The sequence below is a fragment of the Montipora capricornis genome, chromosome 9, assembly GCF_036669925.1.
Source record: "Montipora capricornis isolate CH-2021 chromosome 9, ASM3666992v2, whole genome shotgun sequence".
In the NCBI taxonomy this organism is placed as follows: domain Eukaryota; kingdom Metazoa; phylum Cnidaria; class Anthozoa; order Scleractinia; family Acroporidae; genus Montipora; species Montipora capricornis.
Window position 1 is genome coordinate 17486673 of NC_090891.1, and position 19083 is coordinate 17505755.

The following is a 19083-nucleotide window of genomic DNA, read 5'->3' on the forward strand; positions in this document are numbered from 1 at the left end:
GATCAGATGTTTCGTCCGTAACACACTACAGGGAGGCATGATGGCCCCTTCACCCTTGGCAACCTCGCTCCAAGGCTTCGTCACGGGACAGCCATACTGGACAAAAGCGGTCGAAATACATTTTACTGGTTGAGAAATCATTTGGACGGTCGAGAAACATTTTCGGAGGTCGAGAAATACTTTCGACAATTTAAGAACATTCTCTCAGGGAAGAGGAAGATGCGTTTGAAAAATAAGAGCGGGTAGGAGGAGAGGGGGGGGGGACCCTCCTCGTCCCCTTTTCTTCCTGCCGCACTTCCAGTATAAATAAATGCATAAATAGGTAAACAAGAGGCTACGGGCAGCCTACACTTTGTTTGAAGGAATTTTAGCCGATTGACTTTAAAATTCACCGTATTTCAAGAACTTTTTGTGTTAGAATATCTTGCTTAATATCCAGTTCAATTCCGTAGTCCGAAGTCCAAAGTCCACATTCTGTAACCCAAGCATATGGTTAAGTGCGATCGTAGAATAGTTGATTTAAAACTGTTGTTGACGGCGTTGACTCCAATCAAAACCAGTAAACAGATGCTTTACAGGTTCATACGATGGTATTAACAATACCGGGAGAACTATAAAATTATATAATTAGCCCGGTAAAATATGTTACCGAGTCATACGATGGCCGGTTATGTACCAGTCAAATTGAAGCTTCAACATCCCCCCCTCCCGGGCATACCCCAGGCATTTGACTCCTTTTCCTGCCCAGGGGGAGGGAATTTGATCATCTTAGTCTTCTCGGGGGCGGGGCATTTGATCACCACTCATAGTGGGTGGGAAATTTGATCACTAGCCACGATTTCACGTTACGTTTCCAGTTGGGTTGATAAATCATGGCGAAGACAAACTTAGATACATTCAAAGCTAAAGATTGCACATTCGTGACGGATTGGTTGAAAAGCGAAGGCATACACAAACTTTGGTATTAAGAACCAATTTATATTATCTTTGAATATATAAATATATTAAATTGTATTTAAAATATATACAATAATTCAATATAATACCGACGTCGCCGGATACGATTTATAGAGGTCAATTGCTTTGACTTTGGTGTATGTACGAATATATTAGGGACCTTCAGATTCTAGGACGAGAACGACTACGAGTACCAAATTTTCTCCTAGAAAAACATTGAGCGCGCGCAAACCAGCGTCATTTTGGCGGGGAAAACGTGTTACCGTCGTCATTTTAGTACGAGGTTTTGCAAAAATGTCGTCGTGTCAAAACAAGTCAACAACACGGTAGCAGTTTTGGCATTTTTCGATCAGCAAAAAGGCCCAGGTAACAGCAATAAGAATAACTGAGAAACCTATACTGCTAACAAAGAGTAAGATTAATCGTACGGGCTATAAATCTTCTTAGTATTTTCGCTAAAAACAAACAGTCAAAACTCGTACTCGTTCTCGTCCTCGTCCTAGAATCTGAAGGTCCCTATTAATAAATTTGCGACGATTGATATGTACGTTTTGTTATTGTTTCTCTTTGGATCTTTATACATGTTACTTGTCCTCCTTGTGCCTCGTGCCATGTAGGGTCCTGGTTCTCCTTGGTGTTGTCTATTAAATCATGTTTACATACACAGCTTCAGAAGCATAATAGTAGAAGCTACTGAAAAGTTAACACATTAATCTGGAAATATTCCCTGGGGTAGGGGCATTTGATCACCTGAAATGGACCTATAATGAGGCATTTGAACAGCTTTTTGGCCTGGGGAGGGGGGCATTTCAACAAAAATTCAAATGCCCGGGGGGGATGTTGAAGCTTCAATTTGACTGGTACATGATTGCATTGAGTGCAACGAAGACACAACAACACGCCTGGACTCGCGTTTACGTGGGATGGGTCGATGTAAGTTAAAACTTTTTGTAGCGATAATCTCAGTCCCTTGACACAAGCAAACAAGCTTGCGTCAGAAAGGCTCCTGCTTGCATTGAAGTTGCAATAAGGAAACCCTGGAATTTGAACAGTGGAGTGGCAACGATACATGACATTTTCTCACTTGAAGTAAATAAAGAAGGTGGTCAGTCCCTGTGCGGATATGTAATTTGACTGCAGGAAAGAGCCATTTTCAGTCTCTGGTTTTGAAAATTTTAGTTTGGCCGATGCAATGAATAATGCATGAGTAAATGAAAGCCCCGGGTCCACAAGGTGAGGAAGATCTTAGAAGGGAATAGTGTGGGATTTTACACAAAATCTGGACCGAGAGGAAGGGGCATTGCAAAGCGTTTGGCAAATTTAGCTGTCCCTTGGGGAAGGGTTTAGGTGGGGATTTTTCCAGAATCTGCTCATTGCACAAGCTTACAACTTCTACCCAATTATAAAGTTTACACCTGAAATTTCAGAGAAGGAGATCACTTTTGAAGACACAACAGTATACAAAGAATAGCCTGCGAACGCAGATCCATTTTCGGCGATCGTTTCTCTCCCCCGAAAAATAGCTACTTTCGGGGGAGAGAAAGTACAAAGGAAGAAAATACAAAGGAGGACGACTGGAAAAAGAATCTATATATTCTCGATATCAAACATATCACAAGCGGATTGCGACTGAAACCTTGCAATACACGCATTTTACCTCTTGCTACCCGCCCAGAGCCAAGAGGGGTTTTATCAAAGAAGAGGCTATTTGGCTCCTCCGAACAAACTCTTCAAAAGCAACATTTGAGGAGACATTCTCTCGATTCACAGCCTTCCTTGAAGAGGGATGCTAACCTACGCATGTTATCGAGAGAACACAATACGAAATCAATTTTTTTCTGGATCGAAGACAGTTGGCACTTAAACACAAACCCAAATCCAGCAAGTTCTACCATTTGCCACAAAATACAACCGGTGTCAAATCTTCGAGCAATATATTGATGTGCAACTGGAGTTTTGTTCAAAACCAGCTATTGCTGGCAAACATTTCAAGAAACCCCCTTTAATATCATACAAGAGGGGCAAATCACTAAAGGATATGCTCGTTAAAGAATGAAAACTGTCGGGCAAATCACTCAAGGACATGCTCGTTAAAGCAAAACTGTCAATTGAAGGTTTCACAATTATCTGTAACCACAAACGCACAAAAGGGAGACCGTACAGGTCTGCCCCCTTCTTTTAAATATCTACTGTTTTTGTTGAAAAGGAGAAATTGGGGAGATGATTGCCATAATAACGCTAGCTGCCACATTATGTGGTTTCACATGGAGTTCATTCGAATAGTGAAGGCCACAGAGGGGAACTGCAGTGTGTGCAAAGGTTTGTATTCTGCTTTATTCCTATTTTAATAGGAATAAAACAGAATACAACAGTTTAAAACTTAAGTTTTCTTTTCATGCTAACAATCAAGTGCAATCCAAAACAGCCCCAGGGGATAATATGAGGTAATGTTTTGACTAAATGAAGCAACCTCAGGGGTGGGGGGTATTAACTGAAGTTTGAGCGAGTGTTTTTCCACCTCACCAAAACACAAGTATGAAAGTACAATGTCGCGCTCTTTAACTTTTATACAGAACTGCGTATTGCAAAAACAAGTAGCAAATGTTAAATTTAAATTTTATATCATACATTGCATTGTGAAATAAATGCAGAATCGCAGGCAGCATAGAGGAACGAAACCAGAATTACCAAAAGAAAATGACGAATTCTGTTATGAATAGAATCCCGTACTAGTTTAAGCATAACTGCTTACAAGTACAACTATCACTGAGTGTTTTTAATTTTTCGATGTAGGGTTTCCGGCGCCTAACCTTGATGTCGTCAACAGCGATACAAAGTGACAACACATCTCTCTAAGGAATGGGATTTCAACGGTATTTAGTTTCTCTTTAGAAGACAGTTCGCAAAGGTTGAAAGAGTCAAAACACATGCGGATGCCTTGGAGTGAGATCGTCAACCACTTGGGATATCATGGTATCAATATCAGCCTCATATCTAGCAGCTTCTATCCCCTCGATTTCGGCTTCCTCGTAAGGGAGAGTTTTCTTTGATGCAAGACGTGAAAAGAATCCTCCCATTTGATTGGATGTCAGGAAGTAATCACTGTGGAAGATCCTGGTACCATTGATATTTTTTGTTTTCACCATAGATCGAGTCACTGATTCCGGATCAGGTATTGCCCTGTCATCTCTCCGAGGTTGAACTTTTTGCTAAGATATGACCGTTGCGCAACAGTGAACCTAGCACGTCGAGGTCCACTTCAGATTTAGTTCAGATTTCGTATACTGACGTGTTTAGTAGGGACACTTTTCTTAAAATTAGCTTTATTGAGTTCTCCTTTTATAACATACACTGTAATACAAATTTACGATAATACTACACACGAAACGACGAAAAGAAAAAAAAGAAAGAAGCAAATCCCAAAAGGGACAGATGCAACCGGACTAACGTCCCATGCGAGGCACCGCCCCTTGACCCTCCAGGTGTTCCGCGTATTGGAGAGCAGCTTGTCGTGTAAGATTTCATGCTCAAGGGTATACTGATGCTTACCACAGTCCAAGTGACGAAGCACCGAGGAATGCCTAATGAACTTTTTGATACATTCCTCCTTTGGACAAGCAAACAGGACAGTCGAAGCATCTTCCTCTTCCGAACTTGTGGATTCTTTTACATCCCCTGAAGGCTTCGCGGAACTAGTAGTTCGCCCTTTTATCGATGAAAAATTACTTCGATGTACTTGGGCTACCACAAGGGTGGGTAAAGCGCCTGAATCTAATCCAAAAAACGTCTGTTGATTCACGATCTTATCCAGACCAATTCCGTACGCTCTCCACTTAGTTGAATACTCTGTGTTGGGGAGTAGAAGGCTACAACGTCTATCTTGAATGCTGGAGTTTCCACGGTTGTTAACGATTCACAAAGCGTGACAATAAAGGACGGCATTCCACCGAAAGATACCATGGCTTTGAGCATCTGTTCTGGTGTCTTTCCTGAATTTAGGAAGACTCTCATGTGAAACTGGATGGTCGCTGCCATGCGGTCACACGCACCCTTTCCTTTCTGTGGATCTGGAAAGTCAAGCCTCTTGAGTTCGACGCCCTCCTTTTGGCCTAATTTGTTTGAGGTAACAATGACACACCCGCAGTGGTAGCAGCCAGCATTGTCTTGCCAATAGTAGACGGTTGTCAAGCTTGGCGTGGTGGACTTCAGCTGCTGAATCACGTCTGCCATCACCGCAAGCACGGCATCCCAACTGGCCGGAGGCAAGCTAGTTGGGTATTTACTAGTGCAACTGAGAGGTTGAACCAGGGACTACCAGGAACAAACTCAGTGAGTGGCCAGAACGTGTCTTGAACCCAGCATCCCAGATCTCAAGGCAAGCGCCCTAACCATGCACTGGGCTGCACTGCCTCCTATACATCATGGCCCTGGATGGACTGAGTGTAAAATATGTGCTCTCCTCGATACGTTTTGTGCTTTTGCCTGCTTTACTAAGAAACGCATTTCTTCACAATCGACGAGTGTGTTGTGTATTTCATTCATTGTTGATGTAACAACCCACAGCGATCACAACAGTCGTCATGGTCGTGTTTGCATTCATCATATGCATAAAAGGCAGGATCTTTGCCATCACTCAATGCAAACAACATCGCAAACATGGCCTGCAATTGAAAACAAGACCTCTGAGTACTCTTACTGTTTAAGGAATAAAGGAAACGAAAATGAACTTATACAGAAACATGGTTTATTCTTAAATCAATGGATAGAACAAAAGAAAGCTACAAGTTTCTATATGCGAGCTTTCCGTGAAAAATATGACTAAAGGTTTCATGCTTCACCATCAACACATCTTGGTAGACAGGAACCTCTAATTTTTGATAACCCGAGGTGGCCATAAGGTACGCTATTTAAGCAGCATATAAACGTGAACCCACTGCTCGTGATAGCATCTACGTTTACATCGGTTTCTCCCTAAATGGTCAATATGAGTGAACTTAGCCTGTAATCACTTTTATATTAAAGGTAGCGTTTTGCCGCAGGTAGGCGATCCTGCACATCCTTGACCCAGTCAATCCCTTTTCCTGCGTCCCCAAGTTTCTCAGCTACTTCTGCTAGGTTGTCAAATGCCTGAGCACCCGACGAGCTTATATAGTCGAAGCCTTGACGAAATGTTTTTGAAGATACTGAGCAGACGGATAATACTCACAGCAATGCGCTCGGACTCAACGCTCTGAAGTTAAACTCATGCGCTGAAAAGACTGTCCATGTAGAAATATTACGTGGAAAGGAAAACGTGGAAGCACGAGCAAGAATAAGTTCAACCTCGCAGGAAGTATCACTTACTCCAACACTCCTGACATATTCGTGAATACCTCTGTCACACTATGATAGGGGCACCGTATCATTGTTGGGATGTTTCTTGTCACAATCGCAAATACCTCCAACAAACTTAAAGAAAGAACATTTACTTTCCATGATAAAAGAGTAGCATGAGCTGACCTGGCAGTCGCTTCAAGAAACGTAACAGAAAAAGTGCTCTGGACAAGTTGTTGTTGTTGCTGGTTTTTTTTTTTTTTTTTTGTGGCTGTCAGTGAAAGCTAGTCCCGTCAATCAAACCAAATTTGGAATTTCCTTGACTATCCGCCCCTTTTTCACTGTATTTTAGTATTAATTTTTCTCGCATTATCTCCACAGGCACCCCTAGCTCAGAGTGAGCATGGTCGACAAAACTATAAGGATTATATGGGAATCCCGATAAAAGGCTTTGGTTCTCCTGGCCCGCTCACGGAGCTAGTCATATATGATAAGGTCTATTCCTGCTGAAATTCGTGGCGGAGCTAAAGACTATGACAAAGCTATGGACAGCCTCTCGGACACATCAAGTACAGAAAGAACACTTCGATGGCGCAAAAACGACCGACATTCGATTGGACATCGTCAGTCAGTACTACGATAAGGAAGCTCTTATTCTTATAGCAGAGGTCCAAGTAAACAACGTTACCACTAATTCAAAACAAGGATCGGGAAACGCGTTGGCGATGCGACGAAGCGGATCACTTTGCGAAAGAATGTTATCATTCACGAGATCATAAGGGTGGAAAATGCGGGAAAGTCGGCCATTTTGAAGCGTGTTTGAGCAACGTAAGCCAAACCGTGAATCAAGATAGTTTCGGGGAAATGGCTGTGAAAAACCCAAACATTGAAGGAAGGGAAGAGAGGAGACGTTGGATAAGAACAATGGAAACAGGGATGATTTCTACGTGTTCAGCACAAGAAACGGAGATGTAGAAAACACCGTAGAGATGCTGATTGAAAATAAGCCAGTGAACGTTATTACAGATTTAGCAGCTAATTGTATTTTTATGTCGGAAGGAATCTTTGAATTTGTAACGGGGGCTAATGCAAGTCCGTTGGAGTGCAAAAAGAAATTTTATGCTTAATGCATCTAAAAAGCCACTCCAACTCAGAGGAAAGTGTAATCTTACTGTACAAGTACTGCAAACCAGAAAGTCCCTTATGTAGAGTTTTATATCACGCGCGATGAAGCAGAAGCTTAGCTTAGGCAACGACAACAAGAACGTCATAGATTTGCATATTTATTGGGGAAAACAATAGATTTTCAAGCCCTGCAAGTGCGTTTTTCACTTTTGTCCATTTCTTTGCCGTCGCCTGCAAAACAACAATGTGAAATAGCCAAATTTGAGGTTTTATGAAGAACGTCAGCACTTGAGGATAAATTTTCCTTTTCTCCCCACAATTAGACGCCCGTTTCTGCCATTGACCGTATTTATACTAGACGAAGTCTAAGGTCTAGACGCATTGAACGTCTGGCTGTAAGTGCGACTAATATAGATACGGGACGCACTTAACTTCGATGGTTAGAAATCAAATTCATGATTTTCTTCAAAAGATACCAAGACTTAATCACCAAAGAGACTGTGTGCCCTTCATTGTCAAGTGCGTCCCAGTTTAGTGCGTCTCGTCTTTATGCGTGACGGCTTAGACTTCTGAGACGACTAAAGGTGGGCAGACAGGAGATGTCATGTTGCAGGGACATGTTGCAGCGACAAGGGTGTGTAGTACACACTGAGGCGACATGGCATTGGAGTCGTGTAGCGGGGACATGTAGCAGGGACAAAATCACAACACATGAAAATGTTGCGGGTACATGTCCCAGGGATATGTTGCAGCGAAATGTCCCCCCGTGTGAACTGACTGACCGCACAGTGCGTGTGTAGGGTGCAATCTTCTCCACAAGAGCCACATATTTGGAGTGTGTAATTCTTATATATTCACTGAATATATATCTTCGATAGCCAACTCCATGCCCCTCGTTCTTCACGCGGCGTAACAACCACTGCCGACACCAGATTATTCGTTTCAGCATAACAGGAGCTTCGTCAGCAATCATCATCATCATCATCAAAATAACAAACAGTTTTCTCTTTCGATGCCCATCATTCCAGTCAAAAACCGCAGCAGCACGAGCACCTGAACCGATGGCTGCCATCTTGTTTTTCCCTGTGTACGAGCACAAAGAATTCTGGTCGTTCTGCTCAACTTTTAATTCTGTTGCAGGGACATGTTGCATAGCCGCACACAAGACGTTTCATGGCATCCTTGCAACGTTTTGTCCCCGCGGCGTGACCCCTGAAGTTCAACTGGTTGAACGTCATGGGACATGTCACATGGACGAAACCACCCCCAAATTCATGTTGCACAGTCATAAAAGTATCAGTTCACACGAGGGGACATGTGTGTGCACATGTTGTGATTTTGTCCCTGCTACACGTCCCCGCTACATGTCGCCTCAGTGTGCACTACACAAGTGTTTTGTCGCTGCATCGTGTCCCTGCAACATAACCATTCATGTCTGCCCACCGTAAGACGTCTGTTAAGTGCGTCGTTTAGATGCACTTAACTCGAGACGTTTAATTCGTCTGATGTTTAATGCGTCCACCTTATTTCCCGTATTTATACTAGTCTTCTCAAACTCATTAATCATTGATGCAGCTCTTACCCAACCAGAGCATCTTATTCTGGTCAGGTGGATGGGTTTAGAAGACCAATGAAAAACGAGTTGAAAACCACGGCGTGTTTGGAAATAATTTCAAACACGGATGCAAATTTTCTTAATCTGCATATGGATAAAGCAAGAAAAATACATGACGATAAACAACTTTATTGACAACAAATGATAATTACGGATAATTTTCTCCATTAAGACACTTAAAACAAGTTTATTTATTTACTGACATTGAAAGTCACATCGCAGTTATTGAAGCCCCCAAAAGATAAGAATGACTGAAGAACTTTTGTTTTCTAAATTACAATTCATCTCTTTTTCTTTAATTACAACTGTCTCTTGATCCGAGTCAACCTTGCCTGTATACGGATTCGCACCCAAATTAGCACTAACACGTGAAATAACTTTCTCCTCCGCTTTCTCATGCTTCAGTAAAACATCCGATCTGTGGCCAGTTCTATCGCGTATTAATTTACTATCAACCCTTGCATTAAACAGACTCGAAGCAAACGTTACACGTAGGAAATGGGTGGTTTTGTGTCTCAGTCCTGCGGCCTTATACATATCTGGCAAAATTTGATTCAAACTGTTTATACCCACAGGACATTTATCGAATGAAAATTTGTTTGCATTTGGCATAAAGACCAATATACAAACGATACATATAAACGAGACAGGGGTCATGCTTTTGGCCCACTTCGTCACATAAATTTTACAATACGTGGCTCATACTTGAGATCCAGCAAACCCTCGTGAATCGTCTTAGACACGTTCTCCTCAAAACGAATATAGTTATCGCCAATTTCATACCCTGGTCCCAGAGGTTTTTCTTGAGCCGCGAAGCGTTGAGGTTTCTCTTTCTCTCGCTCCAGGGGAAGAGTAGGAGAGAACCCTGGGAACGAGGTTGGTCGAAAGATAGAGAACCTGTAAAACATAAAATAACCCTAAATAAAACTAGACGATTTAAATGTCAGAATAAATAATAACTAGTGCTACATTCAGCAACAAAACTGCACCTTTTATCCGAAGCTTCGAGTGGATTAAAATCCAACTTGTCATTGTTCTCCTCCATAAAGCAACGTAATACACACCCAATCTAGGTTTAACGTTTTGGGTGGGTATCTTTCCTTTGATGGCTTCTTGAACAAACTTCGTCAGCCAATAATTAACGCTTAATTAAAGCATCCATTTGAAATAAAGGAACTGAACTTTGTGCAGATCATATTCTATGAAAAAACCAAAGTTCCAAAGTTGCTACTTTCAAAAATCGGACTTTTACCCACCCTTTAAGAATACGAGCCGCCCATTTGTTCTGTTGTATCGCGCCGACTTTGGAATTGCATTTACGACACACCTTTTCTTCATCCTCAACGATTTTCCGGTTGTCGAAATTGGTATTCTGCTATCTTCGAGGGCAACGTTCTTGCTCAGAACTCACAATATTACTAGTAAGTAACAACGTGGAAAACAAATGCAAATGAAATTCACTATTATCAGTAGTCAGCATGCAGCCAGTAGGTGACAAATCTCATTCCGCTTACCAAAAACAATATCTCAATTCTGAAATTCAAATAATAACTTAAACTAATTTTCTTGGTTGGAGAAGTAATTTCAAAAACTCGTGCTTCAACGCTTTCAGCAGGTTTCCAAACGAAACCCTCGCACTCGTTTTTGAAATAGTACGTCTAAGACGTCTAAGACGAAAAAAAGTATGGTGGCCGGGAATGGACAAGCAAGTGGAAGTGGCGTTGCGTGCTTGTCACTCCTGTCAAGTTGTAGGACCCAGAGCCAAACAGGAACCTGTAAGGTCAACCAAGCTCCCTGAGCGACCCTGGAAGGAAATTTCTGTTGATCTCCTTTACATATCAAATGGTGAACAACTCCTAGTAGTGGTGAACTACTATTCCCGATGGACGGAGGCAATTCTTTTAAAGAAGACAGCCGGCCAGCATGTGGTTAAATCTATGGAGGCCATCTTCAGGACACATGGTCACTGTGCGCAGTAACTTCTATGGACCTCCATTTGCACCGCAACAGTTTTAAACCTTCCTAGAATATTTGCGAATCTAGCACAAGAAAGGTGTATCCTACTGGCCACAAAGCAATGCAGGCGTGGAAAGTGCGAACGAAACTCTCTTGAAGATCGTACGAATTGCCCGACCTGAAAGAGGAGACTAGAGAAAGGCAGTTCAGCACTTTCTGTTCGAATACAGAATTACCCCACACACTGTAACAGGCTTGTCGACTGCAGAACTGATAAACTCCCCAAGGTTAAATTTTCCGGCGAACAGGTAACAGAGGCAAATTGGCAGCAGAAGCTTAAAGAGAGTCGGAGATGCTCGTTCGAACCTACGGCAAAAGGAGTATGCAGACAGAACTCGAGGAGCTAAATACAGTGACATTAGAAGAAGGGACATAGTCCTATTGAAAGAGAAACGTGACAGTAAGTCTCGCCAAATTACGAGCCTTATCCATACGTCGTCACTCACAAGGATGGAAATGCTGTTCTAGAAGACGCAAATGGCAACATTAAAATGCACGATATAGCTCACATGGAGAAGTTTGTTGAGGCCCGCAACCATTAAAATGGAAAAATGAAACCCAACAGGACAGCCTGAAGTGCAGAACCAGACAGTGGAGCCAGTACAGTGCAACCAGCCAGAACCTACAGCCAACCAGCATAGGCGCCTATGGTCCTGAAGAAACTCCAATATTTCTTTGCAAAAGTTATGGGTCCGTACCGCTTTTTTGACGGGTCCGGACCCAAAATGTTCTGTAGTGTAAATGCGCCTTTTTGAGTTAACCCTGGATGAAGGGAAGCTTAAATTGCAGTCTATTTCCTGATCAAAAAAGGTCCCAAGAGACTTTTAGCCTCCAAAATTGACTAGGCTTTTGCTTTCCTTCAGCATAAAGCATGCAACAAGGTTAAGACATTTCTGAGGGGTAAAATTCAAGCCTGGATCAGGGTATTAAATCGCGGATGAATGTTAACAGCTTTTTGAATAACTGGGCCCAGGGGCCCGTTTCTCGAAAGTCCCGAAAACTTTTCGGCCCCGAAAAGCCATCTGTGAAATTGCCAACCGCTTGTTTTGGAAAGCCGGTCTTTCGACATGTTTTCAAGGTAACAAAAAGAAAAATAACGGTGAAGTTTGACGAATTAAACCTTCTCCGTTCTTGAGATACAAAGGGAATTGTGACCCTCGAAAATGACCCGTAAAGTTTCGTGACTTTCGAGAAACGGGCCCCAGGGGCCAGTTTCTTGAAAGTCCCGAGAACTTTTCGGGCCCGAAAAGCCATTTGTCAAAATGCCAAAAGCTTGCTTTGGAAAACCCATCTTTTGACATATTTTCAAGGCAACAAAAAGAAATATGACTGTGAAGTTTGACGACTTAAATCCTCTCTGTTCTTGAGATACAGAGGGAATTGTGACACCCGAAAATGACCCGTAAAGTTTCGGGACTTTCGAGAAACGGGCCCCAGATCTGTAATTTGCATGGAACAGGCTGAGGGGTCATAAATTCTCGTGACACTTTCCTAGGATAGCAGGTGATTCACATTCACGTTTGTCTCCTCCCCAGTCCCCCAACTAATGATGGATCTAGTGGTCAAGAGTGACATTTACGATAACAGGAAGGGGGAGAGGGGGGAGAGAAGGGGGGAAGGGGAGGGGGACGTGGTGATGGTGGTGGTGTGGGATCGAAGTGCACAACTGTAGATTACATTCTTCGGCCATCGAAGCTTAATTACAAATAAAACAGAAATCGCGATGATACACATTGACGGTGAAGCAACATATATTTATAAACTTGACGTTTCGTATGCTACAACGTAACCGTTACGATTTTGAACTTTTAATTATTTTATCACCGCGATTTGTGTTTTATTTCTAATTTTGCATGATATTAATTGGCAAGACAAAAGTGGAGTTAAGTAGGCAATTTATTAAGTTACATTTCCACACAATAGCAAGTGGATTATTTTTATGCGAGCCAGCCCTTAACCATATCTGAATTATGAATAAATTCAATTATCTGACTGCTATCGGCCTTTCCGAAAAACCAGGAGGAAAAATACCATAACTTCCGACGCTAGCACAGTCACACATTAGCACAAGCGTGAGAAAACCAGCGACATAAGCATAAGTCTCACAGAGCGTATGTTCGTAGCCATATTCCTTCTCGTAACAAGACTCATTCAACATAACCAACAAGTTTGTCGAGTTTTTTCGAGTGTTTACTGGCTGATTGGATAGCAGTCTTTGTGCCTGTGCTAAAATGGACGAAGCCTCAAATTGAGAAGAACAGAGACAAAACCATACAAGAATCATAATTTGCTTATGAATATACCCTCTGCTGCCCCCAATAGCTAACCTCACACAACGACGACCTCAACAAGACCGACAACGCCACCAGAACTGAATATTCATTCAGTTGGAGTATTATGAGTTTTCGACAACGACGTGCTATGACTTTCAAGAAATGTGGAGGACGCAAGTTTTCTCCGAAAACCAACATCGTTTTTTGCTATTTTATGTCTGGAACGCTGATAAGCACAGGAACGAACGAATAACAGTTTTGTAGTGCGTTGTCGTCGTCCTTGTCTAAGCTGGGCCGACAACGTCTACGTCGACTCTGTACATGCGTTAAAAATGTAATACATTTCTTCGCCAACAGCGTAAATGACCAAATTTGAGGTTAGGGGGAGGAAGTGAACATTACTTTCAATTTTCTCTTAAATTTAATTAATTTTCCACACCGTTCAAAAACAGCTTTTCTTTGCTAGACGATGCCCAAATCTCAATGTGATCGCTAAAGTACTACAATAAAGCGAGGTTACACTTATAGATAGCGTCCTCATAGCCAAAGTTGCCATCTCTACGTAAGCTCATGCACTAATAAATTGTCACAAACAAAATGAAAGAAAATTGAATTTCCATGAAAAGAGAAGGATTTGATTGCAGACGTATCATAATTCAAAAATATTGTGCTTGAAAATCAAACAAGAATGCTAAGAAAACTTTCTATGTACTGTGCGCACCGCGATACCATTTAGATGGATCAATACCACAACTACGTTATGAGTTTGTTAAACTATGAAGTAATAAGGTAAGGGAGTCTTTGCTGACGTCATTGTTTACATTTTGTTTCATTAACATACGAGTTTGCTCATAGAAAAGGCATCATACTATTTAAAAATTGACTTAAAAAGGCAAATGAACGTGTTACACTTAGTTAAAACTCCACTTTTAAGCCTTTTAGCCATCAAAAACTGATAAATTACAACCCATACATTCTTTGCAAGATTTTCATTCCAAATTTTCAGATAGCAAATTTCAATATTCCGTACGATATTCATGACTAATTGATTTAAAAGCGACAGGCTTGCGCCAACGAGGCAAAAAGTGTAAACAAAGATTCCCCTATAGCAATAACTGATTACATACAAGCTGATCAGTTGTGGACCTACACCCTCAATGAGAGTGGGATAGGTACACTCCAAAACAAGTTCCTCTGTATCTTTGCCATTGGTCTTGGTGCCTCCCAAATAATAAAAACAAGCGTGCTACGGCAGGAGCTTTTCCTAGATACGCCATTTTATTTGCTTTTATCAGATGTTGTCTTCAAAGTGAACCTGCAATCCAGAAAAGAACACAGAAATGTGGACGACGGTATCATACAATCAATGTACATGTTGCATGGTGGAAGCATTAAATATTTTGGGTGGGTCAGGCTAGGGGTCACGTCCACAGCTGAAAGTGCTTCTGATAAAGAGAAAGCTTACCTTGCAATAAAGGTAAGCTGAAATTGCGTCTACAATTCGCAGGCATACATTTTTACACGACCACCACCACCACTATACACCGAATGCATAAATGGCGGCCAAATAAAATATTCTTTTGTTTACGTGCTAATTAGACTCAATAGCCTCGTTTGCATGGACAAAGTACAAAAGAAATGTTGCTTGAGAGCGGGGGTAATGACCCTGATGAGCAAATAAACAAAATAATACATTTTTGGCCGCCATTTATGCATTTGATCCGCTGGCTATGGAGACCTCAGCTGAGTCGCTCGCCTGGATATGGTTGGCCGTTTGTAGCAAAATACAACGTATATTTGTATGCAACAATCTATGTTGACTCAACTTCAACACAGGATATTTTCATTCAACGACTATATTGATTCAACTTCAACACAGGATATTTTCACTCAACGACTACATTCCATTAACTTCAACACGGGCTTTGTTTATTCGACAACTATATTCATTAACGCCCAAAGTTACGTTTTATGGAACGAATATATTCATTCAACTTCAACAAAAAATATTTTCTTACTTATTAGCCTCGTTTGCATGGACAAAATACAAAAGAAATGTTGCTTGAGAGCGGGGGTAGCCTAGATATTTAAAGCCTTTAAATGATTACGACGGCGAACATGGTGGTGACAAGGAAGATGATTTGATTGACAATGATAAATCGACAAGAAGTGCACTATGAGCGTGGAGATCATCACTTCGATTATGCAAACCTCAATGATGATGATTGCGACAGCTTTATAATTGTGTCTTCAATGGAAAATAAACTAAAAGGATGGTACTCACAGAAAATCCCTTTACTGTTTGGGGTATGGTGCACCACCAGAAGGCGGTGGAGGGTAAGGACCTGCTCCTGGATGTTCTGGGGGATAGGGTGGTGCTGTTCCTGGTTGCCCAGGAGGGTATGGCGCTGCTGCTTCTCCAGGTTGTCCAGGAGGGTAGGGTGGTGCTCCCCCTGCAACTGAATAGAGTCCAGATGTTTCTGTTTACAATAGGAATAAGCATCAAATTATCTCCCACACTTTCTTACAAAGAAAGTACATTACTTAAAAATTCAATGGATCTCAAGAGGCGATCGAAACAGTTAAAAAGGGCTTTTTGGTCCAGTTCAATTATTATTGTTACAACATTAACACTAGTACTAATTCCGTTGTGCCTTTTTAATGACCTTGTGAGGATCATTCAGAGACACATCTATTCTGGAGTGCAATGTTTACTTGTTAAAAACATTGACAAAAAATTCCTTTTGATATTCAAAGAAAATCGTTGTTTCCACAGACAATGAACCTTTCAATGGCAAACTAATAACAATGGGGTGTCGTAACGCTGAACATGGTGATGGCTTTGACCTTAGCAAAGCACAATACAATACTAAAGACTGAGTTCGCGAAACTGGAAAAGTGGAAACAGTAAAGTTTAACAAAAGGAAAAGCTTTAGCATACACCAGATCACGAAAGGACCTCAAGGTAATGCCAAGTTCCACATCTGCCATTTGAGAAAAATGGATCCGTTTACATGTACACGCCGTTTGAGCTCAAACCCATGGATTACACACATGAAACAGGGGATTAAAACTCTCAAATTCATTACTTAAGTTGTAGCATTAAAACTATAAAAAAAACCTTACCCATTGGTGGGTATGGTGTTCCTGCCACTTGATGGTAGGGAGGTGGAGCAGAACTAGCGGGGGGTGGATATCCCCCTGGTGGTGGTGCATAACCTGATGGTGGTGGAGGAGGGTAACCTGCCCCAGGTATTTCATGTCCCGGTTGAGGCGGTTTTGGTGCGTGATGCGTGACAGTTTGTACTGTTGTTGTATTAGGAGGCACAGACAGAACTTGGTGCTGTGCTCCCTGCTGGCGCCTGAGTACCCGCCTCCTGTACACAAAAATGTAGTAAATGCAGCTACCAAACACTGCAACAACTATGAGAGCAACCACGATCCCAGTCACCCCACTTGATGACAACCCCCTTGAAGACACATCACGTGATCCTAAAATAAAAAAAATATAAAATGAAGTTGCAATAAATAATGGTTGCTTAAATAAATTGCACTTTTAAATGCACTAGGGGACAGTAACCAATAATGATAATGATAATGATAATGATAATGATAATGATAATGATAATGATAATGATAATGATAATAATAATGAAGGACGCGGCTGTGAAAATCACAGCCGTCGCTCTCCGTAGAATTCGCTTTAAAACGCTCTTGTAATGCGTTTTTTGCAAATCTATTCCATCTTAATTGTAGTTAACATCAACTACAATCTACCGCCCGCTCGAAGTGAAATACAATTCTCTGCAATATGAGTGTGGAAAGAATCCAACATGGTAGGACAAGATAGACGGAGCAAATGTGCATTGACTTATTAACTTGTAAAGATGAAGCTAAACAACTATTTGTATCGGAAGAATGCCCTACTAATGAAAAAGGAAGAAAGATTGGAGTCATGCAGCTAACGCTAAAGTTTTGGAACAAGAAAGGATACGAAATTCTGGGAAAAACAGCACAAAATTTAAGGGATAAATTAGCACATCTAGAAAAAACTTGTAAGGTGAGCGCAGTACGCATAACAAATGAACTACAAGAACAAAGAGAAACCAGTGAACAAAGACCAGGGTAGGGTAGTTGGATTGCACAAATAACGCAAGCAGCCAAGTGTATCTATGATGACATTGTGAAAGACATATAGGGATTATGAATGAGCGAGATGTAAACACCTTTATTAAAAAGAAACGCTACATCAAGAAAATATACATAGATCGACTACAATACGCTGCAAAATCGCTCATCAAAACAAGCCCGTTAATTGACCCACTCCAGTACCTTTGGGAATACAACTGTTCAATTTACTCTGTTGTAAAAGCATGAAAATCAATTCATACCAAAGAAAGGAACGAGGATAAAGAAAGAAAAACTAGTGGGAAACCGCGATGGATGATTAACATGGAAAGAAAAATGAACAATCTGCGAAAACATATCTCTCAGATATGCGAAGAACTGAAGAGGATACGTGACAATTGTGAACTTACGCCAAAAATGAAGAAAAATCGATTCTGGCGATCAAAGAAATTAAAGGAAGAATAACCATCGCAAGCTTGACAACTCTAAAGGAAAGGAAGATTAACGCCATTCGAGCCCTGAAAAGACAGAAAGAAAGAAAGAAGACAGCTTATGAAAGATTTAAGACCAACCAGTGGTTCGATGTAGATGAAGGTTCGTTCTACAGCCATTTAAACAACATTATCAAATCAACAGAAGCAAACCATCACCCACAATATACTGGTAAAGAAAAGCCACCTTCAACTAATCAAGATTCCACCCCCACGACAATAACAACAAGAGAAGAATTCGAAGGATTCTGGAGACCAATATGGGAGAGTGCAAGCGAGGTACCTATTGAAGCAGATTGGATAAAGGATACTGAAACAGCCCTTAAAAAGCACATTATCCACCCAAGCGGACCTATAACGATAACCAAAGAAATAATAACCAACTGTGTTAAAAACAAGAGAAATTGGTCTTCGCCAGGTAAAGATAAAATCACCAACTACTGGATAAAGAAAATGGATACCTTTCATGGAGACATCGCAGCAGCACTGAACACCATACTTACAGAGAGACTAGGGATAACAGCTTGGCTTACCGAAGGAAGAAGTGTTATGATTCCGAAGAAGGATAACCCATCCGCTCCTAACCACCGTGCAATAACCTGTTTAAACACCTTATACAAGCTCATCACGTCAGTGATTGACCATCAACTACAGGTACACGAGGACAAGAACAATCTGATGCAAATCGATCAAAGAGGAGGCAAAGCAAAATCAATGGGCACCATAGATAATCTGCTGATTGATAAGATAACATTAGAAGACGCCCACTTCCACAAGAAGAACCTATCCTGCACTTGGGTAGACGTAAAAAAGGCATTCGATTCCGTCTCACACCAGTGGATTATCAAAACCCTTGAACTGCATGGCATAAATGCAGACCTCATACATCTTATTAAATCTATTATGAAAACATGGAACATCAATCTGGAAGTAACCACTAACAAGGTCAAAGAAACCATTGGCCGCATCAAAGTCGACAGGGGAATTCTACAAGCAGACTCTTTTTGTGTCCGGCTTTTTACTCTATCACTTAACCCAATTGCATGGTACCTTAGAGCACGGAAGGATATAAACTATATAAAATCACCCACGCCCTTTTTGTTGATCATTTGAAAACTTATCATCGATCTGAACAAAAGGCAGTAACTGTGACAAGCAAGCTGAA

At 41.4% G+C, this 19083-nt stretch overlaps 1 protein-coding gene across 3 annotated transcripts in view; it reads right to left on the reverse strand.

Annotated features, from left to right (window-relative positions):
• Window positions 1-12904: 12904 nt before the first annotated feature.
• Window positions 12905-19083, reverse strand: part of LOC138016563 (CUB domain-containing protein 2-like) — a 52243-nt gene continuing 46064 nt past the window's right edge. For 2 of the 3 annotated variants that reach the window (XM_068863735.1, XM_068863736.1), the window contains exons 8-10: window positions 16426-16791; window positions 15584-15779; window positions 12905-14614 (exon numbers count right to left, since the gene is read on the reverse strand). In XM_068863735.1, the coding sequence (XP_068719836.1) occupies window positions 15595-15779; window positions 16426-16791 (551 nt within the window). In that variant the 3' untranslated portion in view covers window positions 12905-14614; window positions 15584-15594. The remainder of the gene's footprint in view (window positions 14615-15583; window positions 15780-16425; window positions 16792-19083) is intronic. The other variant, XM_068863737.1, reaches the window with a different exon arrangement.